Source organism: Mus musculus, chromosome 5, assembly GCF_000001635.26.
Source record: "Mus musculus strain C57BL/6J chromosome 5, GRCm38.p6 C57BL/6J".
NCBI classification, from domain to species: Eukaryota; Metazoa; Chordata; class Mammalia; order Rodentia; family Muridae; genus Mus; species Mus musculus.
Window position 1 is genome coordinate 130,256,630 of NC_000071.6, and position 23,875 is coordinate 130,280,504.

Here is a 23,875-nt window from a genome sequence, read left to right on the forward strand (position 1 = left end):
CTCACTACGCGGCGGAACAAGCTGTCCATTAACTAGGAACTCCCAGAGATCCGTCTGCCTGTGCCTCTGGAGTGCTAGGATTAATGGTCAGTCAGCAGCATGCCAGGTTGTCATTTATTTCTTGATAGTACTGCCCTCTGTCCTGCCCTTTCCCCTTCTGAGCCGAAGCGAGAAATAACAGTGGAGCAGGAAGCTCGCTTGCTTTTGCATCTCCCGCTCTGGACCGCGTTTCCCACAGGCCCGCCCCTTTCCACTCTGAGCCAATCCGAGAAGTACAGGAAGTGCTCTAGCATCTTTCCCAGGTTTAGAAGTGATGGCTTCTCTCTGGTCCCGCCTCTTTTCTATTTGAGCCTATCAGAGAGGAAGTTAGAGCTTCCGCTAGCTCCTTTTTTTTTTTTTTTTTTTCCTTCTGGGCCCGCCTCTGTCCCCTGCAGCCAACGCGGGCAGGTCTGCCGACTGCATGCATGGCTTCCCTGTCCCTGTAAACTCAATCCTCCTGTTCGCTGTCCCTCTCTCTTTGCGTTTGCCGGTTGACTTGCGTAGCTCGGGCCCCGCGGAGGATGGGTGAGTCTGGGCTGGCCAGGGTCTCGGGCGGGCAGAAGGCAACAGATTCCCCCTCCACCGAGGGCCTTAGGTTGCTACACTTGATGTGTTACTGTTTGTTTTTACTGTATCTTATTTTTTCTTCTTTCCTTTTATTTCTGTTTTCCTTTTAAAAGGGCCGTTTTATGTATCCCAAGTTAACTCAGAACTCACAGTGTAAGCTCAGGAAAATTTGGGACTCACTGTGTAGCCCCTGTGTGGATCTCAGCTTGTATAGCAACTAGTTCGGCATTCAGTGGATAGCCGAGGCTCACCTGGAACTCACTACCCAGGGGGATTAGGAAATTGCTCTGTAGTCTAAGCTGGCCTGGAACTCGGATGTAGCCCGGGTTAGTTTTAAAAAATAACGGGGGCTGGAGAGATGGCTCGGCGATTGAGAGCACTGTCTGCTCTTCCAGAGGTCCTGAGTTCAATTCCCAGCAACCACATTGTGGCTCACAGCCATCTGTATTGAGATCTGATGCCCTCTTCTGATGTGTCTGAAGACAGCTACAGTGTACTCATATACATTAAATAAATAATTAAAAAAAATTAACGGTGTTCCTCCCACCTCAGCCTAACTGAACGCACATATTAGCAGGAGGCTGTCGCTCCTGGGAGCTCTTAACTAGGTTTTTCCCTTTCTGAGCCTAAGGACCACGTTTCGATGGAAGTTGGTCTAACCTCAGGGGCGTCTGATGGTGGTAGCTCCTTATCCATGTTTTGGGACTTCTGGGTCTATTAAACAGCACCTGTAAACAATAAATTTCACCGGGCTGTGGTGGTGCACGCCTTTAATCCCAGCACTTGGGAGGCAGAGGCAGGCGGACTTCTGACAAGGCCAGCCTGGTCTACACAGAGAAACCCTGTCTCGAAAAACCAAACCAAACCAAACAAAACAAAACAAAACAAAAAAAAAAAACAAAACAAAACCAAAACCAAAAAAAAAAACCCAAAAAAACCAAAAACCAAACAAAAAACCAAAAACCAACAAAACAACAACAACAAAAAAACCCCAATAAATTTTAGATTTCAAGTCCTGTGAAAAAAATCTTCACCTTCTGTGTTTAAGGCTCTGGTTGAACACAAGTCAAGCTTGCGCTGGTGAAGTTGATTTGTGGTTAAAAACACTTGCTACTTTTCAGGAGGACTGGGCTTCACCTCTGGCCTCCAAGGTTCATCACGCCTCCATGTAACTGGAAGTAATACAAATAAACCCTTTTTAATGGTGGCACCTGCCTTTACTCCAAACACTTGGGAGGCAAAGGCAGGGGGCCAGCCTGGTCTTCCTAGAGAGTTCCAGGACAGCCATATCTATGTAGAGAGGCTCTTTGTCATAGAACAACAACAACAATAGCAACAACAAAAAAAGAGTCAGACACGGTGCCATTTGTACTCAGAGGCAAGAGGATTGTAAATTTGAGGGCGGGCCCGGTCTCCAAAATGAGACTTTGTGTCAACCAAAAAACTGACCCAGCCATCTACATTTCCTAGATCATGACATTGGCTTATAATCCCCCCCCCCCCCCCCCCCCCCCCCCCCCCCCCCCCGAGTCAGGGTTTTTCAGTATAGCCCTGGCTGTCCTGGAACTCACTCTGTAGATCAGGCTGGCCTCAAACTCAGAAATTCGCCTGCCTCTGCCTCATAATTCTTACAACATCAATGGGCATCTTTGTGTGTGGCCGCGTGTGTTGTTACATATGTGTGGTTTTAAACTCAGGTCCTCTGGATGTGTGGGACTTGTCGCCTTTGCTGTCACTGTGGATGAACAGGTTCTACATATATATGGGCTGTGCCCTGGGCCTTACCCTTTGCATCTGTGTCCAGATCATCAAGAAGCAGGTAATTGGGGGAGGTTTTCTCTCTCTTTCTACCTCTCCCCTTAAACACTTTTATTTTTAATTAGGGGGCCCATGTGTGGGTATGTGTACAGTGCCTGTGGAAGATGGAAGAGGGTGTTGGATCTTCTGGAGTAGGAGATACAGGTGGATGTAACTGGTATGGGTGTTGGGAACAGCTTAGTGTGTGCTCTCGACAGCTGAGTCATTTTCTCTGCTGCTTCATCTAATTTTGTGATCCGGGGTCTCCCGTTTAACCTGGAGTTTGCAGATTGGGCCATGGTCGTTGGCCAGTGAAGAACCAGTTCGTTTGCTCGCTCTTTCTTTCTTTCTTTCTTTCTTTCTTTCTTTCTTTCTTTCTTTCTCTCTTTCCCTCTCTCTCTCTTTCCTTCCTTTCCTTTCCTTCCCTCTTTCTTTCTTTCTTTCTTCCTTCCTTTCTTTCTTTGTCTTTTTTTTTAAGACAGGGTTTCTCTGTGTAGCCCTGGAACTCACTCTGTAGACCAGGCTGTCCTCGAACTCAGAAATCTTCCTGCCTCTGCCTCCCAAGTGCTGGGATTAAAGGCATGTGCCACCATGCTTCGCTGGCTTGCTTGCTTTCTTTCTTTCTTTCTTTCTTTCTTTCTTTCTTTCTTTCTTTCCTCCCTCCCCTGCACTGAAATCACAGGTATGTGTCAGCACACCCAGCTTTTATTTATGTGGGTGCTGGGGTTTGAACTCAGGTCCTCTGTGTGTGTGCACGCACACACACAACTGATGGATCTGGATTACCTGATCCACCTCCCCCTCATCTTTCTTTTCTTCTAAGAATTTTTTTTTTACATGTATGAGTCTTTGCCCACATATAGGTCTGTGCCCTTGGAGGTCACAAGGGGGCATTGGGTCTCTTGGAGTTACAGATGCTTGCAAACTACCATTGGGGGTGCTGGGAACTGAACTCTGTCTTAGTCAGGGTTTCTATTCCTGGACAAAAACATCATGACCAAGAAGCAAGTTGGGGAGGAAAGAGTTTATTCAGCTTACACTTCCATACTGCTGTTCATCACCAAGGAAGTCAGGACTGGAACTCAAGCAGGTCAGAAAGCAGGAGCAGATGCAGAAGCCATGGCTTGCTTCCCCTGGTTTGCTCAGCTTTTTCTCTTATAGAACCCAAGACTGCCAGCCCAGGGATGGTCCCACCCACAATGGGCCCTCCCTCCTTGATCACTAATTGAGAAAATGCCTTACAGCTGGATATCTTGGAGGCATTTCCTCAACTGGAGCTCCTTTCTCTGTGATAACTCCAGCCTGTGTTAACTTGACACACAGAACCAGCCAGTACCCCCACCTACCCACCTAGCACGAGCTAGAGCTGTGTTATATATCCCTGGCTGCACACTATGTAGCCACTAGCCTTGAACTTGGGTGGTCCTCCAAGGGTTGAGATTACCAGCAGGTAGCTCCATGCCTAGTGCCCACAGGGTATTAAATCACATTTTTGTTTGTCTAGATTTTTTTTAAAAGACTTATTTATTTATTTATTTAGTGTATATGAGTACACTGTAGCTGTCTTCAGACACACCAGAAGAGCACATCAGATCCCATTACAGATGGTTGTGAGCCACCATGTGGTTGCTGGGAACTGAACTCAGGACCTTTGGAAGAGCAGTCAGTGCCCTTAACCACTGAGCCATCTCTCCAGCCCAGTCTAGATTTTTATTTAATGCCTTAATTTTTTTTCCCTTAAGATTTTAAAGACTTATGTTATAATGGCCTAAGTTAAAATCAAAACGATTTTTTTTTCTTTTTTGAAATAGGGTTTCTCTGTACAGCCCTGGCTGTCCTGGAACTCACTCTGTAGACCAGGCTGGTGGATCTCCATGAGTTTGGGGTCGGTGTGGTCTATAAAGTGAGTTCCAGGACAGCCAGGGCTATGTAAAGAGACCCAGCCTCAATAAAAAAGAAAACAAAAACCAAAACAACAGAAAAAAGATAAAAATAAACAAAGAGATAGATGGATAGATAAACAGATAAATATATGAGAAAAAAATAAAGTTGTTTTGCACCCTTAGGGATTAGGGTAATCTTTCCTTTATACACACTGAAGGTCAGAACACAAGAATCCACAATTTGCCCATTATATCCTCATGGTTTTTAGGATTAAGTCAAAAGAATAGAAGGTATTTGGCAACTGGACTGGGGAGATAGGTCAGTGGGTTACAGCACTTGTCACGCAAACCTGCCAACCTGAGTTCAATTCCCAGAATCCACGTAAAAAGCTGACTGTGGGCGTGGAGAGATGGCTCTGCTTTTAAGACCATGTGTGCTCTTGCAGAGGACCCCAGCTCTGCTCCCACAGCCCATGTCAGGTGACTTATAACTGCCTGTACCTGCAGTTCCAGAGAATCCAACACCTTCTTCAATCCTTGATGATCACATGACACACACACACACACACACACACACACACACACCACCAGGGGTGGTGGTTGTGGTCTATGTGTGTGTGCATACACATTCATTTTTCATCCTCTGTGCATAACAGCTGTCTCTGTCAGAGCTGCTCTGACTGCAAGAGATCAGGCTCGGTGACTGTTGATTCTCCCTCACAGGAGGAGGGGTGTCCAGCGACACAGCTGAGATTCAGTTTGCTTCCTCAGTCTTGTTCCTCTTGGCCATGTATATGAAATTCTGTTCTTTTTGTTTTTGAATTTTTTATTAGATATTTTCTTTATTTACATTTTAACTGTTATCCTCTTTCCTAGTTTCCTCTCCGAAAATCCCCTATACACTCCCCTGCTCTCCAACCCACCCACTCCTGCTTCTTGGCCTTGGCATTCTATACTGGGGCATAGAACCTTCACAAGACCAAGGGCCTCTCCTCCCCAGGGAGCTCTGAGGGTACTGGTTAGTTCATATTTTTGTTCCTCCTGGTAGGGCTGTAAACCCCTTCAGCTCCCTGGATACTTTCTCTAGCTCCTTCATTGGGGACCCTGTGCTCTGTCCAATGGATGACTGTGAGCATCCACTTCTGTATTTGCCAGGCACTGGCACAGCCTCTCAGGAGACAGCCATATCAGGCTCCTGTCAGCAAAGTCTTATTGGCATCTGCAATAGTGTCTGGGTTTGGTGGATGTTTATGGGATGGATCCCCAAAACAGTTTCAGGATGGTCATTCCTTCAATCTCTGCTCCGTTCTTTGTCTCTGTAACTCTTTGTAATTCTGTTCTAATCCCATGTGGCCTTTCGTTCTTGGAAGGAGCTAGAGTCTGTAGATCGTGGGAGGTTACCTAAGTAGTAGACTCCATCTCTGCAGCTGTAGGGAAGCCATCCTCCATTCTGAGGTAGGAGTTTTAGGGTGATGGCGGCTACTTTCATGTTGCCCAGGTTGGGCTTGGATGGAATGGTGGAATGGTTTGTTGTGAGAGTGCTCTAAGGAGGGGTAGACGTTGTGTACATCTCCCTAAAGAAAGAGGTCCTGCAGCTGTGTATGTCTGTCTGTCCTGGAACCAGCCCTCCATACAGGCCAAGGGGAGGCTACAGAATTCCTCTGCAGAACATGGCATTGTGCAACTTGGAGGAAGTGGGTCCTGCCTTTTGAGGACCCAGTTAGGCTGAGAGGATGAGCTGAGGTATACACTTAGGAAGTCTGTGTTAATATTCGTACCGCTCAAAGCGAGGGAGAGGTCGATTCCTGGATCTCTGTAGATGAGGCTGGCTTTGAACTCACATCCACCTGCCTCTGCCTAAGGTTGAGTCTTGATGGATTCTCTTCCTCTGTTCATCTTCAAGGTCACTCGTTCCCAGGAGAAACGTGTCCCAGGAGCTCCTGATAGCTCCCTCTCCCCTCAGAAGAAGCAGACACACGTTTCTGGAGTGAAGATTTTTTACGGATCTCAGACGGGCACTGCCAAGGTGAACACTTTGCACCATGCTTCTCCTTTGTTTTGCCAGTGTTTAAAGGAAATGCCAGCAACCCTCTTTAGCAGTTAGTTCTGTCAGCCTTCTAGTCCCTTCCCCCTTCTTTCTTTGTTCTGGAATGGTGGGTGGCTTCCTTCTCTTGGGCTCAGTGTCTGTGGGCTCTGCTCTCCCTTGTCTGCCTCTGGAGGGTGGAGATTCCGCTGTGGGGGTAGGACGTGGACTTCAGGCATGTCCAACACTGTGGCATGACATTGTAATCGCACATGTAAGACCTCACGATCAAGGTAGAAAAAATTGTCCAGCACTCTGGTAACGAGGCAAGCCTGATTTATTTATTTATTATCTATTTATCTATTTATTTAGGTGCTGGTTTCCTAGCTGCCTTGGGGTGCCTGTGGCTTTCAGCTGTTGGTTGGATGTGCCAGGCACTAACTAGTGTAAACTGAATGATGGCGATGGTGTCAGCAACGGGGTCTATCTCTGGCAAGTTCACACATCTAGTCAGTGTGCCGTCAGTGTGTTAGAGGCAGGGAAGGTAGACTCGATTGCAGATGTGTGGAGCAGACTCCCCGGGCTGCTCTTCTTGGATGCATGTGTTCTTAGCTTCCCTGGAATGAGGGTCACGACTGTTGAGTGCTCTCTATGAAGTGACTAAGACTGACGTGAAAATGGGTCTTTCATAAAAAAACATTATTTTGTGTGCTGCTAGAGAGGGTTCTACTGCCCTCCTGTGGGCATCATACAGAAGAGCTGTTTTGTTCGAGACCGTCTCAGGTGGTCTGTTTGGAATAGTACTTTTTATCGTCATTATTTCCTTTAAAAACCTTTATTACTTTGTGTGTGTTTGAGCCTGTGTGTGGGCACACGTGTGGATGCCCGAGGACAAATGGCACCGTCAGTTCTCTCCTTCCATCATGTGGCTAGAGGGAAGGGAAGACGGGGTGTGGATGGGGGGGGGGAGGGGAGGCAAGCCCAGGGCATCAGGTTTGGCAGTGGGTGCTTTTACCCACTGAGCCGAGCGAGTCGCTGGCCTTGTAATTGCTGTTTTATAAACGTATTTTGTGTGGTGAATGTTTTGCCTGCATGTCTTTTGCATGCCTGGTGCCCTTGGGGGCCAGAAGAAGGGGTCAGGTCCCCTGCGACTGGAGTTACACATGGATGTGAACCTCCGTGATTGCTGGGATTCAAACCTAGGTCCTCTGGAAGAGCAGACTGCTGCTAACTGCTGCTAACTGCTGCGAGCGCCATCCCTCTAGCCTGACATTATTACTTTGTCAGTGGGGGCAGAATTGGAGTTTATCCAGAAACACTTTTATGTAGATTTTAAGCATGAGGGTTAAGGGGAATCGGTTGCTTAGGAAGAGGGCAAGGATGTAACAGTGTGGGCACAGGCTCCTCAGCGAGCCATAGGAATGTGGATCATGCCAGTGGTGTTACAGCTGTGGCCACCTACATGCTTGTGAGTTATTGAAGTTAGCACGTATGTGTGTATGTATACTCACCACTGCACTCAACGTGGAGCTCAGAGGGCAGCCTGCTGGAGTTGGCTCTCTTTTTACTCTGTGGGTCCCAGGGATCAGACTTGGGGCATCATGCTTGGTGGCAAGAGCCTTAACTCGCCCACCAAGCCGTGTCCCTGGCTCCATTCAGAGCCTTATAACTGTTTGCTTCAGGCAGGCTTTCCTTTATCCCAGGCTGACCTCAGATTCTCTCTGTGTGCCCAAGCATGATGTTGCTGAGTCACTCTTAGGTTCTAGCTTGAGTATTAATGACCTAATATCTCCTTTTAATCGTTGGTCATTGGTGATTAAATTCTAGTCACATGGTTGGTTTTCCTGGTTGCCAGCCTTTGTCCCAGAGTCATCAAAGGGCTCTCTGGTGAGTCATGTCACTGGCCAGATAGTGAATTCAAGGGTTTTAGGGACTTTGGGCTGAGTGACAAGGGTCAGCCACTTACATTTTCACACATACCCTTGTGCTATGCTCTGTGGATAGTGATCTCGCTTGCTGCCCTCGCCCCATCCTCTACCTTTTCTCTCATCTATCTTCTGTGCCCATCGGCACCTGGTATGCTCTACTGCCTCTTTTGTAGAGGCATCTTCAGGACCAGGGCTTTGTCCATTTTGTTTGCTTCTGTGCAATGTTGCCCAGAAGTGAGGCTGGCATCATGAGTGTCCAGTCAGTGACGTGGTCATAGCTAACAGTGAAGGGTGATGGCGCCAGGTCCTGGGACTGCCAAGGAGCAAAGAGGAGATGCTTTTCTCCGTGTCAACCTGCCTGGAAATTTGAGCTTTCCTGAGGCATTTGGTCATATGCTTTGGGAGAGCTGACAATGTTACATGGGAGAGAGCAACTGCCCCTTGGTCTCTGACATCTGTATATCTTTCTCCATGTGGTATAATAACTTGGTTTTCTGTTTCCTGCCTTCTCTCTTTGCTGGCGACTCCAGGGCCTCCTCCTGTCTATTAACTGGCTTCCCATTCTGCCACCCAGCTGTGTTTGTATGCATGTGTGTACACTAGCACATGTGTGTATTCTATTGCTGTGTATATTTGTAGAGGGCATACAGATCAGCACTTGGGAAAGCAGGAATGTCAAACACAGCATTGTCTCTTTAACCTGTTTCCACCTAGAAATCTGGGAATGGATGTAGTTAATAACCTGGTGAACTCTGGGCTGTCTGTAGGGCCAGGCCACACCCGACTGCTCCCCCCCCCCCCGCCCCCGACTCCCCCCACCCCCGTTCCGACTTCTCAGACTTTTCCTCCCTAACTCCTTACCTTGAGCATCGTTTCTCAGTCAATAGAACTCATCTTTATGGAAGAGGTCATGTGTGCTTTGAAAAATGTTTCAATGTAATCATGCCTTAAGTTTTGTTGTACTCACAGGATCGAGTTAATTATCATTAGGAAAATTTTTTCCAAAATTGTGCTGTACTTAGCCTAAAATAAACTGCCCAGGGTCAGACTCGAGAAGTTTGAACTGGCACCGGCTACTGAGTCATGTTCAACTGAATTGCCTTCGTGTCTTGCTCGTCTGACACTCTGCCGGCCCTGATGCTTGCAGAACCCACTCCTACCCACAAACCTGGGATGTTCTTTAGATACTGTGTACCTCGTGTTTTTGAGACAGGGTTGGCTGGTCCGTGAGACCCAGGGAGCCCTATGCCTCTGCCTCCTGGATTCTGGGATTATAAGTACATCACCATCTTGCCTGGTTTTAGCTTCTTTTTCTTTTTAAAATGTAAACAATTTTTATGTTACTTGGTTTTGTGTGTGTTGAGTGTGGGTCTCCATGTGCTGCCAGAGCGTACAAGTCAGAGTCAGAAGACGTGCTTGGGTGTCTGTCTGTCCTCATTTGCTACTCTGTCTGAGACTGGGTCTCTGTGGTTTACGGCTGTGGGCCCAGGCTAGGAAGCCTATCCTCTGGGCTTCTCCTGTGTCCATGCCCAATCTTGCTGTATATAGGAGCACTGGGATTGCAGTGTGTGCTGGTGTGTCTGGCTTTACATAGATCTGAGGTTCTGAAGTCCGGTCCTCAGGCCTGTGTAATAATAAGCACTGTATCCACTGAACTATTTCCCCAGTCTAAAATAAATTAAAAAATTAAAAAATCTTTTATCATATTTGCTTATTGTGTGTATGTGTACAGAGAACAACTTGTGGGAGTTGGTTTTACCTTTCTACCATGTAAGCCCTAGGAACCCAACCATCAGGCTTGGGGAAGTGCCTTCCTCTGTGTACGAAGCCGTCTCACCAGGCTCCAGCTTCTATGTCCAGTCTTGGCATACTTTTTCTATGGGAACGCGACTCAGTGGCTCATCTCTGTCCTGGGCTTGAGAACACTGTAAGCAGAAGATAAGAATAAGAGTCCCCTCCCCTGTTCACAGTGATGACATTCAAGGCAAAGCTGCTGAAGAAGCAGCCACCACAAGGGGGCGCCATGCTCCCTGGCAAGCGGGAGCAAACAACAGCCGTGCTTTCTTTATTTGGCACACTGAAGGGTTTGTCATCTTTTTTTTTCTCTCTTTTCTAGGGATTTGCAGTGGTTCTTGCCAAAGCTGTCACCTCTCTGGACCTGCCTGTGGCCATTATTAATCTGAAGGAATATGATCCAGATGACAGTCTGATAGGAGAGGTTGGTAGTTGTCCAAATTTGGGGCTGTAGAGATGACACAGTAGTGAAGAGCTCCTGTGGCCAGGTTCCCAGCACCCACATTGAGCCGTTCAACAGCAGTCCACAGTTCCAGCTCTGGGGAATGTGATGCCCTCTTCTGGCTTCCTTGGCACTTGCACTAGTGTGTACACACACACACACACACACACGCTCACAATTCAAATAAAGATTTAAAATTCAAATTTAATTGACCACCTGCCCTATGGGGTGAGTAGAATCTTTAGAATAATTAAAAAATTTGTGCTGAGCCATTTCAGCTGGAAGCTTTCTTACTGTGCGTGACTCAGGCACTTGATTTGTCTTTTGAGTTGGGATCCTGCCCTGTAGCCCTGGCTTGGCCTCAGACTCACAGCAGTCCTGTTGCCTCTGCCTCCTGAGAGTCCTGGGATTCCTGGTATACCACTAGGTGGAGCTGTGAGGGCCTGCACTCAAAAAGCAAACTTCACTTAGACAACCCTGTTTGTTATTATTTTTTGGAGGTTTATTATGCCTTTTTATTTTTGTTGACTGTCAGCATTTCCCTGCTTGTGTAAGTGCACCATGTGCATGCCTGGTGCCCATGGAGGCAGGAGGAGGGCTTTGTTGAGTCCCCTGGAACTGGAGTTATAGCTGGTTCTGATCCACTGTGTGGGTTCTGGGAATAGAACCCGGGTTCTCTGTAAGAGTGGCTGGTGTTCTTAACCACGGAGTCCTCTTTCTGCTCTTGCTTTGAATATTCTTGTAGTCATGTTTGCTTCTAATATCCTTCTGACATAGCACTGCTTCATTCAGATCACTAGTAAAACCGTCTGTGCCTTCCTGGTCGCTACGTACACGGACGGCTGCCCTACAGAGAGTGCAGAGTGGTTCTGCAAGTGGTTAGAGGAATCAGCTAATGATTTCCGCTTTGGCAAAACTTACCTGAAGGGACTTCGCTATGCAGTGTTTGGCCTGGGAGACTCTGCCTACCGGAGCCACTTCAACAAGGTGGGTGTGTGGTGAGTTATAGGACTAGGTCCTTCCTTAACCAAAGGACAGAGAAGGTCTCCCGAGAACACATTATGTGTGAGAACTAACCGATGAACTCTGCTTTTGTTATTTTTTAATTTTTATTTTATGTGTGTGTGTTTTTTGCCTGCACGTTTCTCTGTGCACCATGTGTATGCCTCGTCTCTGCGGAGGTCAGAAGGGCTGGATATCAGGGAACCAGAATTTCAGACATGTGGGTGCTAGGAATTGAATGTGGGTCCTTTGGGAGAACAATCAGTTCTCTTAACTGCTAAACCATCTTTCCAGCCCTAATAATAATATATTATTACATTAATGTTGTTTCTTTTATGGTGCTGATGATGGAACCTAGGCTGTCGTGAGCATGCTAAACAAGAACCCTGCTGCTGAGCCATGCCCTCAGCCCCTCACTGGGTGATTCTAGGCAGGGGCTCTACCACTGAGCCACGCCCCCAGCCCCTCCCTGGGGGATTCTAGGCAGGGGCTCTACCACTGAGCCACGCCCCCAGCCCCTCCCTGGGGGATTCTAGGCTGGGCTCTACCATTCAGCTCCATTTTTCAGCCAGAATAATCTTGAGCTTCTGATCTTCTTGCCTCATCTCAGAGTTCTGTGAGTGAAGCTGTGTGTGCCACCACACCTAGTTTATACAGTGCTGAGGACTGAACCCTGGGTCTCCTGTGTACTAGGCATGAGCTCTGTCACTGAGGTATAGTTCTAGCCTTTTCATTTTGGAGCAGAGTCTCATAAGTTGCCCAGGCTGGCCTTGAACTTACTGTATAGTCCAGGGGAGCCTTGGACCTGAGATCCTCCCACCAGGCCTGTGCCACCAGGCCCAGTGTGGAGCTTGAAGATTGTTATTTGGACCTGTGCTGTTTTCCTCAGCAGAAGTTCCTGAATTGTGGCCCGAATCCCTGGGTTTCTGCAGTGCAGCCTGGAAGCCTGCTTTAGAGGACAGATGGGATTTTCCATTTGCATGTTTGTGGATTGTGTTTTTTTCAGTGCCTCTCTCTCTCTCTCTCTCTCTCTCACTCCCTCCCCCCTTTCTTTCCTGAAGGTCAGCACGAACGTTGACAAATGGCTCTGGATGCTCGGTGCCCAGCGGGTGCTGACCCGAGGGGAAGGCGACTGCAATGCAGTTCAGAGCAAACATGGCAGCATCGAGGCCGACTTCACAGCCTGGAAGACCAAGTTCATCTCCCGGCTGCAGGCCCTGCAGAGAGGGGAGAAAAAGGCTTGTGGCGGGAACTGCAAGAGAGGGAAGTGTGAGTCGGCCCAGCATGGCCCAGGAGAGGCGCGGCCTCACCCGCAAGGCGAATTGCATCCTGGGGATGCTGAGGTGTGTGCTTATGCTCCTTTCTTATAGTGTGTGTGTGTGTGTGTGTGTGTGTGTGTGTGTGTGTGTGTGAGAGAGAGAGAGGGAGAGAGGGAGAGGGAGAGGGAGGGAGGGAGGGAGGGAGAGAGGAGAAACATGCATACATATGTGTGGCTGTCCTCTGTGTGGCTCTGGCTGTGAAGAGATAATACCTGGTTTTACCTCTGTCCCGGTTAGATGATCTGAAACTCAGGTGCAGCTGTTTCAGAGAGAGAGAGAGAGAGAGAGAGAGAGAGAGAGAGAGAGAGAGAGAGAGAGAACGAGAGAGCGAGAGTGCTCAGCTTGTGACTTACACAGGGTGCTAGTCACGTGTTAGATGTGTGGCTCCTCCTCCTCCCTTTCTCTTTCTCTTTTCCTCCTCCCTCCTTCCTGCTTTTCCTCTTCTTTCTTTTCTTCTTCCTCTGCTGTCTTCCTCCTCTTCATTCTTGTCATCCCACCCTGTTCCCCTCCCTCACTCCCTCCCTCCCTCCCTTCCTTTCTCTTTTCCTACTTCCCCCTTTCCCTGTTCCCCTTTCCCTTTTGTCTGACAGGGTCTGGTTATGTAGCCCAGGCTGGCCTGGAGCTCAGTACTTTGCTAGCCTCAGTTTCCAAGCACTGGGCCTTAAAGCTCAGGGCCATGGCACTCATTCTTGTCCCTTTCACTGCTGCCTTGCTGAGCCAGGCTGACTTTCACCATCTTCCTCTGGTCAAGAAAGAGGAGTGACGAGTGTCTCAGTCTGAGCGTGTATCCTGACCCCAATGACTGTCACTCACCATTGGAGCAGCAGCTCATCCTGGGGTTCCCTGCCGACTCCCTCAGCCTGGAAGCATTACTCTTGAGTGATTCCTCGGGTATCCACGTCCTGAGATTGTCTTCAGGCTGCACAGTAGCTGCTGGCGTCACAGCTGGCGTCCTCTGGCTGACCGCCTGGCCACATCCATCCGGAGCGGCTCTTAGTGTTGGCCCACTGTGTCTTTTTCTCCACTTTTGCTCCAGTCAGTAGACGAGGCTTGAATGTCTGTGTTAACGGTCACCCCATCTTCCTAGCTGGCTGCTCCCGGCCCTAACAGCTCTACCCAGTGGCGATGCTTTCCCTCCAGAAGGGTGGTGTAGAGTCCGCTTCTGTCTGTGAGGTTGGCCTCAGTCCCAGCGCCTTGTCTCGGCCACACAGGTGTAGGTGCACAAGTGTGCAGCTGCACAAAGCCAGAGTGGATATTCCCATGGGGATTGAATGGGATCACAGGTCTTGCCAATATATTTCCAGCCCCCCATTTATGATTTGTGGACGGAGTCTCTTGAACTTGACATATAACTGAGGATGACTAAGTTCCAGTCTTCCTGCCTAGTGTGCTGGGATCACATGGGGACCCATCTTGTTTTTTTTTTTTTTTTTTTTTCTTCTTCTTTTCCTTTTTTATTTGGCAATGGGATCTCAACAAGTTGCTCAGGCTTGAGCAACCTTTCGCCCAGGTGGAATTTTCCTGTTTTAGCTTCTTGAAAATGGGGATCACAGGCTTGTGCCACTAGGTTCTTTTTCTTGTTTTCTCGTTTAAGACGGGGCCTTGCCCTGTGCTCTCAATTGCCTTGGAACTGGGTGTGTGTAGTCCAGGCTGGCCTTGACTTGTGACCTCTTTCCTGACTGCTAAGATTGCAGTGACATGCTACCACACCTGGAAAGAGCAATGTTTCTCTTAAGACAGGATATCAGTATGTCGCTGAGATCAGAGGTGTGCTTGGTTGTGTCGTCGTCGTCGCCGTCGTCGTCGTCGTCATCGTCGTCATCATCATCATCGTCATCCTCCTCCTCCTCCTCCTCAGCAGTTTCCCTACTGTTTCAGAAACCCTGCCCCTCTACCTAACCTTGGCCCCTGCTCACTCTCCTCACTCCACCTGCATCCTGCTTTTCCCTCTCTTCATTACCTTCATTACCAGCAAGTGCCATACTGGGTGGGGGAGTGGTTCTTGGTGCTGAGCATACGTGTCAAATGACAGGTGACTTTGAGTGTCAGGCATCTGCTCTCCCGTTACCTGCGAATGGCCAGTAACTTTCTTCCCTAGTGTGCTGTAGCAGGCTTTCTGCAGCTACTCCTGTCTGCAGTCTGTCTAGTCTGTCATCTTATGTATTCCGGGTAGACACGGGCTACACTGCTCTCCTTATACAGACTATATTTTAAAGTTTGTATTTCCCCCATTTTCATACATGTGTATGTGGTGTGCATGTATGTGTGTGTATGCTTGTGGGCATATGTGTGTGTGTGTGTGTTCGTGTATATGTACACATGTGGAGGCCAGAGGTTAATGTTTGGAATCGTGTTTGATTTCTTTTGTACCCTATTCATTGAGGTAGGGTATCTCAGTCAACCCGGCACTCAGGGAGGGAGGGAGAGAGAGAGAGAGAGAGAGAGAGAGAGAGAGAGAGAGAGAGCGCGCGCTGGCGGGTTAGTCAGGCTGGAATTCAGGTGGGCAGCCATACTCATGCAGCGTTTATAGGGATTAGAACTAGGGAGTCAAACTCTGGTCCTCATGTTTGCCCAGCAAGCACTTTAACCACGGAACAGTCTCCCCAGCCCCTTTCAGTCACTTAGAAGCCTCTGCCGTTTTCCTTCCGGGATGTGATCTCCTCACATCTCTTCCGCACCCCTGCACTTTGTTTCCCAGTTTGCTGGCGATTTCTCAGTGGCTTACTGTTGCTTGTGTTCTGCCTCCCACCAGCATAGGTGACTTTTCCCATCCACTCTTCCAGCTTTACGTTCCCTTAATGTTTGCGCAGTTGTTCCACGACAGAGGCAGCCTACTGTGGCTACTTCTCCCTAAATCTTTTAGGCACAGCGGGCGAACTCTGTAATGTCGGTACCCTGGGGTTGCTGTAATTGGACCGGTCCATTTCTGGGGAGGATGGGGGTGCTTCACATTAATTTTCTAACCCCAGTGGCTTCTATGAGTTACATTTAACTTCTTTTGGTTTTTTTAAAGCATTTATTCATTTATTTATTTTTTTAAAATGTATGTGTATGAGTCTTTTGCCTGCTAGTGTATTTGTGTAGCACATGCCTGCAGTGCCTGTGGAGGCCAGAAGAGGGTGTGGGTTCCCTACAGCTGGAGTTGCAGACCATTGTAAGCTACCAAGTGGATGCTAGGGACTGGACCCAGGCGCTCTCCTGGAGCAGCTGACCCATCTCTCATCCTCTGCATTCATCTTCTATTGAAGACAGGTTTTAAATTTTCTGAAGGTCACAGAGCCAAGTTAATGGCAGTTCTGATTAGATTTTATGTGAAGATGAAATGAGTTCCTTTGAGAGGCAGTAAGTTCGTCTCTGTCAGAGATGAGGTTCTGAGCCTGAGTTACAGAGGAGCCCGAGATCGTCAGCTAAGTGTCTCACCAGCTAAATGTCACCTGCTGCCAATTTTAAAATTTGATTGATTAATTTTGAGACAGGGTCTCATGTAGCTCAGGTGACATTGATTGGCACCTGCTTGATTGAGGGTGACCTTGAACTTGTGGTGTTCCGGCCTCCACCTTCAGAGTGCTGGGAATATAGGTATGCATCCCCAGGCTGTGTGCATCCAGTGCTGAGGCGGAACCCAGGGCTCTAAGTGCTATGGAAGCACTCTGTCAGTCTGTCTGCCTCTCCTTTGAGGGTTTGGGGTCACAGCTGTGCTCATCCCTCCCTATTGCACAGTAACATCTGGAGTAAGCCTGACAGAGCGGTAGAGCTGAGGCTGGGATTGTTTCTATGTGCTGACGGTTGGCCCTTTACACAGCGCTGAATTGAAGTCACTTCATTATACTTGTTTGCAGAAATGAGTCACAGGCACATGGCACTTAACCTCAGAATCTGTTCTGAGCAGTGACGTGTTCAGGCTGCTCCAGTGCTAGGTGGGCATCAGCGGGTATGCTGAAAGAAACGGAGAGGGCTGTGATGTCACAGGCAATATGGGACCATGGGGCCACTGCCACACATATGGCCCATTGTTGGGTGACAGTTTTTGTGACACATTACTATTTTGTTATCTAGAAGCAAACAAGTCTCTGCCCAAAATTTAAAAAAAAAAAATTTCTTACGTGTGTGTGTTTGTACATGTGCACACATGCTGCAGAGCATGTGTAGAGGTCAGGTGACACCTTGTAGAAGTTAGTTCCCTCCGTCACCAAGTGGATCCAGGAGATAGAGCCCAGGCTGCAGGCACTGTTACTCAAAGCAGCATCTTGGTGGCCCCAGGCCTGCTGGGAAGTGCTGTCCCATCCAGCTACCCTGTAGCCCACACTTCCCCGTGTGCCTGCCTGCGGTTTTCTTCCCCCAGCATTGTCCAGCCTGTAGGCACAGGGCAAGTTTGCTGAGGGATTAGTTTTTGTCACTTTGTGAGGTTTGTTTGCTTATGTGGCCTGTAAGTAGGTTTGTGCACGGTGTGGGTGCAGCTCCCACCCATCGGGCCCAGGAGAGGGCACCGGATCCCCTAGAACCAACAATAGACACAGTTGGCAGCTGCCATGTGGGTGGGGACTGAACTCAGGTCTTCTGGAAAAGCAGTCAGGGCCCTTAACCACTGAGCCATCTCTCCAAACGGACGGACTCTGTGATGCCTTTTCACAGGGATCACTTTGATGCCAGAGAGGTAAGATGATTTTTTTTTTCCTGAGACAGGGTTTCTCTGTGTAGTCCTGGCTGTCTTGGAACTCACTCTCTAGACCAGGCTGACCTTGAACTCAGAAATCTGCCTGCCTCTGCCTCCCAAGTGCTGGGATTAAAGGCGTGCGCCACCATTGCCCCACATGATTTATATTTTTAAAAATTATTACTAATCAGTCAGGGCTAGTAAGATGCCTCAGAACGTAAAGGAACTTGCCACCAAACTCCATGACCTGGGTTCCAGGCTTGTCGTGTGTGTGTGTGTGTGTGTGTGTGTGTGTGTGCGTGCACACACACACACACACACACACACATGCATGTAACACAAAATAATGATTAAAAAGCAGCAAAGAATACTCAAACAAAAACACTGTAAAGGTGCTTTGAAGTGAGGCAGTGGTGGAGTGCCTGCCCAGGATTGTGAAAGGCCAGGGAATCCATCACCAGCAGCACAAACTGACCCAAACACAATAAAACAGGGACGTGAGAGCTGAGCTTTGTGTGGGATTCTGACGTTCTGGCCTTGCAGGAGGAAGAGCCCTGTGAGAGCAGCAGCGAGGACGAGCTCGGGACCCAGGATTATCAGAGCCTGACTTCTGTGGTGGATGTTGAGGACCTGGGCAACATCATGAACCCCGTGAAGAGGGAAAAGGTACCGTTTCTGTGGGGGATGCTGCGGTTGGGCTCTGTGATCCATTCAGCTCCTAGGCTCTGGTACAGCACAGGTCTGGCTTGAAGGAAAGGCAGCTTAATTTCTCTAGCTTCCACCTGGAAGGGTTCTGTTTGGTGGTTTTGTCTTTTTTGTTTTGTTGTACTTACATGAACTTTGAACATTAAAAGTTACACTTATTTCACGTGTGTCTGCACTTTGTGTGTTGTATGTTTGTGTGTTGTATGTTGTGTGTTGTATGTTTGTGTGTAGGGGTACAGGGCACAGCCAGGGGACAGCATCTGTGAATGGCTTCTCTCTCTCCTTCCACCTTGCAGTCCCACAGGTGGACTCAAGTTATCAGGCTTGTGGCAAGCATGTTTATCTGCTGAGCCATCTCTCTGGCCTTTGCTACATTCTTCTCATTCAGTTCTGTGTAAACAGGCTCCTCGGAGGACAGGTAAATCTTAATGTGGAGGCTGAGGAGAGCACACTGGTTCAGAAAGGGCATTCAGAGCTGTGGAGCATTCTTTATCATTAAGATTGCAAATGGACACCCAGCGGTGGTGGTAACCACGACTTTAATCCCAGCACTGGGGAGGCAGAGGCAGGTGGAGCTTTGTGAGTTCAAGGACAGCCTGGTCTACAGAGCTAGCTCCAGGACAGCCAAGGCTACACAGAGAAACCCTGTCTCAAATAAACAAACAAACAAAAAACCAAACCAAAAACGTGAATTCTTTTATGGTCTTTTCCCCAAATCAGTCAAACTGTAGTGCAGTGAAAGTTCATTTTGGCTTTTGACTGAAAATGTAAATTTCTTTATTTGAAAAACAGTCTTTAAGTGGGAAATGAAGTAGCAGATTTAGGTAGAATTCTGGAATTTACACCTGATTAAGCCTTCGTTAAAATTTTGCATAGGGAGGATAGGACACATTTCTTTGCTTTTCATCTGGTGGCCAGAAGAGGTCGCTAGAGAACACAGTAACAGAAACCATCTTTGCTATTAGTTTTGGAAGTGAAATGATGTTGGACCCGGAAGCTGCCAGTTTTTAGTATTTTAAAATTTTCCACAAAGCTATCCAATGGAAGGGGCTGTGTGTATTTATCGTCTTCAGTTAGACCTGAAAATAAGTCACCAGTGTTTTTTTCTCTCCATTTTATGTATATGTTTGCACACGTGTAGTTAATTTATTGTGTTGTTATGTGTTAACCCAGGAGCCATTCTGTATGCCGGGCTGTGCGGTGCCATTGAGTTCCAGCCTGAATCCCTCCTCTCTTCTTGTCTTTTTGTTTTTTGTTGTTACTGTTTCTTTGAGAGAGAGTCAAATGTAGCCCAGGCTGGCCTTAAACTTAGTGTGTAGCCACCGATGAGAAATATGATTTATAGCTGATGAGAACACATGATTGAGGGGTTTTATTTTAATGTTTTTCACTTCCATTTGGAGGCTGCCCCGGCAGAGGCACATCTCGTTGGCTTTGCAGTGTGACTACACTTAGGCATCTGGAGTGCTGACTTTGAGGATGAAGTGTGGTCAGTTTTTCTCAGAGCCCGAAGTTCAAAGAGCCTGAACTGTGTTCATTCACCATTTGAGGGCTTGCTGTCCTTGAATCCCCATCTTCCTCCCTTCTCTCGTCCTCACTCTTCTTTCCCTTCTCTTCTGCTTTTCTCTGCCTCCTTTCTTAAGTGCGCCAGTGGGAGGTGCACCTCCTGTAGGAGCTGTAGTTTGTTTGTTTGTTTATATTATTATTTATTTCTTTTTCTTTTTTAAAAAAAGATTTGTTTATTTACTATATGTAAGTACACTGCTGCTGTCTTCAGACACTCCAGAAGAGGGAGTCAGATCTCGTTTCAGATGGTTGTGAGCCACCATGAGTTGACTAAGATTTGAACTCGGGACCTTCGGAAGAGCAGTCGGTGCTCTTAACCTCTGAGCCATCTCTCCAGCCTCATTTATTTGTTTTTCAAGAAAGGGTTTCTCTGTGTAGCTCTGCCTGGCCTAGAACTCCCAGAGATCCACCTGCTTCTGTCTCCCCAGTGCTGGGATTGAAGGCGCCCACAATCCCTAGAAGGGTAGTTTGTTTAATACTTGCATTCTGACCCCTTTTCAGGTGAAGTTGAAATTCAGAGAAAGTCAGTCATTTGCCAAAGTTAGGCAGTTTGTCTGTGTTTGATTGTTAAAAGTGTGTGATCGTGGGGCAGGCAAGATGGCACAGTGGGGAACTAACATGTAAAAAATCATGAACCCAGACAAGCTGCTCTGCCTTATCGAGCTACTCAGACAGTGCCATGTCTCACCACAACAAAGAAAAGAGTGTAAGGCCTCCATCCCTGATTCAGAGACTTCTGCAACAAGTATTGTCGATGACGGTGGGGTGGAGGAGGAGGTCGTCGGAGGACTCTCAGGTGCAAGGAACCTCCTCAGCCCGGAAATGGAGACCTGGAAGGAGGCCTCTCTGACGGAGGAGCTGGTGGGAACACTTACACGGCCGGACTCGGAATCCATCCTTCAACTCCAAATCGATGTTGCGAGGATGGGTGCGAGGATCTCTAAACTTGCTGCAAGTGTTGAGTCCATGACATTAGCACTAACGAACTCAACTAAGTCTCTTGCGGTTTTAACTACCTGAGTTACATCAATGTCAGACACCTCGCAGGGAAAATTGAGAACCTGGAGACGGCAGTTGAGGAAGTCGGAGAGAAAGTGGACTTTGTCCATGCCAGATCTGCCATAGGAATGCCGAGCACCGATATGGATGGACCAGTGTACCCAACCGCTACAACCAATATCTCATTCTTACACGGCTTAATCATTGATTTAAAAAAAAAAAAAAAAAAAAGATGGCTCAGTGCGTAAAGGTGCTTGTCACCAAGCTGGACTTCCTGAGCTTGCTAGGATGCCCACAGAGGAGAAAACAACCAACTGCCAAGTGTTGTCTTCTGACTGCCATACATGTACACGCTAATTAAGTAAATAAAGTAGAATAAAAATTAAATACTTTTTAAACAGATGAACTACTGACTTAGGCTGGGTTTTTATGGTTGTTTTGTTTTGTTTGTTTATTTGTTGATCCTGGTCATTGTCTCTCTGTAAGTGAGATCACTCTGTGGGATGCAGGGTCTCACCTTGGTTACACGAACCTCCTCACTGTTGCTAGGGTCTTGGTTGATTTTATTTTCTCAATTGAACACAGAGAGAAAAGTCTCATCAGGACGGGAAAGCTGCCATGCAGAGGAACCCAGAGAAGACTGAGGACGGCGAAGGAAGAGCTATGATAACACCTGCTCTGCGGGAAGCCCTGACTAAACAAGGTGACCGCCTGCCTGCCCGCACTGGGCGTTCCTGCTCTCTGGTGTGCTTGGCTTGCTGCCCAGGGTTGGGGGCATAGGATAGATAGGCTTGTCACAGGACACAAAGAAGTCTCATGTTGGTTAGTGTGGCAGTTGGGTCACAGCATGTGTTAGTCAGAACTTAGGGCACTGGGACCTGGGAAAAATAACACAGGAGGAAGTGTTTATCTAGCTCAGTTTCAGACGCTTAGTCTGTGTTGTCTGTGGCCATGTGGCCCGAGTTTCTGTGTCAATAATGAGATAGAGCCTCGGGGCAGCATAATTGCATGGGAGAGATCTCAAATTAGGAAGTAGATAGTTGGAGACAGGAAACAGCCACACCCTTAGCCACTCTTCCTGTGACATACTTCCTCCAGCCAGCCTACCTTCCACAGCTGCACTGTCTTATATAAACTACTCACTTCTTGACTCCATCAGAGGAGCATTTAATTTCCCAGAGTCCTCAGTTTCTGACACTCTGGACATACCTAGGTGTTAGTCCATCCAGCAGAGCTGACAGTCAAGGTTGATCATTGCCTGGAGAGAACAGACTGCCAGAGCCAGTCCTAGCCACCCCATCACATTCTCTTCTTGTCATTCTTTCTCAGGCTTTTCTTTTGGGGCTTGTGTATTTCAGGATGGTTTCAAACTCACTATCAAAATTGAGGATAGCCTTGAACTTCTGATCCTCTTGCCTCTACCTTCCAAATGCTGAGATTATAGACATGTTCCCTCATGCCTTGTTTTCATGGTGCTGGGTTCAAACCTAGGGTCTTCTTGGTTTTCCTTCATGTACGTTTGGACACCACCTCCAGGGGACAGAAGTCTTCAGATTCCCTGGAACGGGATAGTTGGGACCCGCAGTGCTGGAGTTGAACATAGGTCCTCTAGAAGAGCAGCCAGAGTTCTTAACCTCTATGAGCCATCTCTCCAACCTCTTACTTGAGTCTTATTATGTTTCTTTAGTTTTATTATTTCTTCAGTTATTTTATTATGTCCACTCCTTGTTCCTCAAAGACTCTGCCACATGTCTTCTAGCAGGCTTGCTTGCATTTGACCAAAGCTCACTGATGTTTCTATTTGTTAAATTCTTTGTTTCTTGTCTCACTTTTTGGTTTAGCGTCTATCATTGTATCTTCAGATTTGGCATTTTTAAAAGATTTATTTATTTATGTATATGGGCGTTTTGTCTAATGTACATTTTTATACCAGAAGAAGGTACTGAGTCCTATGGGACTACACTTACAGACAGTAGTGAGCTCCCATGTGGGTGCTGGGAATTGAACTCAGCACCTCTGAAAGAACAGCTAGTGCTCTTAACTGCTGAGCCATCACTCTAGTCCACCAGACTTGGCAATCTTTTTTTTTTTTTTTTTTTTTTGTTTTGTATTTTTCTCAAGACAGGGCTTCTCAGGGTAGCCCTGGCTGTCCTGGAACTTGCTCTCTAGACCAGGCTGTCCTGGAACTCAGAGATCCATCTGCCTCTGCCTCGCAAGTGCTGGGATTAGAGGCATGTGTCACTACTACTTGGCTTAGCTTTGGCAGTCTTTTTATGTCCAAAGACTTTGTTACTTTTCTGTTGCTGTGAAGAGACAGCGTGATCAAGGCAACTTATAAAAGAAAGAGTTTATTTGGCTTACAGTTTCAGAGTGGAGTTCATGACTATCATGGGGTGGGGGGAAGCATGGCAGCAGCAGGCAGGGGTGGCACAGGAGCAGTAGCTGAGAGAGTATGCACACATAGGAAGCAGAGCGAGCTAACTGGGAATGGTGTGTACGTTGGAAACCTCCAAGCTCCACCCCCAGTGACACTGCCTCCAACAAGACCACCTCTCCAAATCCTTCCCAAAGAGTTCCACTGACCGGGATGAAGCATTTGAATACTCGAGCCCATGAGGGCCATTCTCGTTCACACCAGCACATTCCTCTCCCTGGGCTCCATTTCCCCACAGGCTCGGGACCATGTCATTTATTTTTTAAAGATTTATTTATTTTATATGTAAGTACACTACCTGTCTTCAGAGGTACCAGAAGAGAGCATCAGATCTCATTATGGAGGGTTATGAGCCACCATGTGGTTGCTGGGATTTGAACTCAGGATCTCTGGAAGAGTAGTCAGTGCTCTTAACCACTGAGCCACCTCTCCAGCCCCTCGGGACCATACCATAATGCACAGTGCCTAAGCCCAGCTTCTGAAGTCCCCATTGCCTTTAATGTGTGCACTTTCGTTCTCTCCATCCACCATGGTTTCAGGGGTTGAACTCGGGCTTGGCAGCAAATGCCTTTACCTCCCGAGCCCTGTTGCTGGCCTAACCTGAAGAGCTCTTTGAGTCAAGAGTACCACAGAGATAACCTCCCAGCTGCGTTTACTGTAGCCAAAGGGCTACAGCTGCCAACTAGTCGAGATGGAGATGGAGGCAGACTTGAAGCAGATGAA

At 47.7% G+C, this 23,875-nt stretch overlaps 1 protein-coding gene across 6 annotated transcripts in view; it reads left to right on the top strand.

The window, feature by feature from the left end:
• The window catches only part of Tyw1 (tRNA-yW synthesizing protein 1 homolog (S. cerevisiae)), an 85,997-nt gene that overhangs the window by 1,058 nt on the left and 61,064 nt on the right, over positions 1 to 23,875 (top strand). For 2 of the 6 annotated variants that reach the window (NR_153350.1, NM_001015876.2), the window contains exons 1-8: positions 408 to 564; positions 2,304 to 2,425; positions 6,190 to 6,312; positions 10,354 to 10,455; positions 11,266 to 11,460; positions 12,537 to 12,818; positions 17,992 to 18,114; positions 21,304 to 21,421. Coding sequence is in view for 4 of the 6 variants with exons in the window: in NM_001015876.2 (NP_001015876.1) it covers positions 561 to 564; positions 2,304 to 2,425; positions 6,190 to 6,312; positions 10,354 to 10,455; positions 11,266 to 11,460; positions 12,537 to 12,818; positions 17,992 to 18,114; positions 21,304 to 21,421 (1,069 nt within the window). In the remaining 2 variants the exon portion in view is untranslated. Of the gene's footprint in view, positions 1 to 391; positions 565 to 2,303; positions 2,426 to 6,189; positions 6,313 to 10,353; positions 10,456 to 11,265; positions 11,461 to 12,536; positions 12,819 to 17,991; positions 18,115 to 21,303; positions 21,422 to 23,875 lie in introns of those variants that run through there. The other 4 variants (XM_006504331.3, NM_178897.4, XR_868551.3 and 1 more) reach the window with 3 other exon arrangements.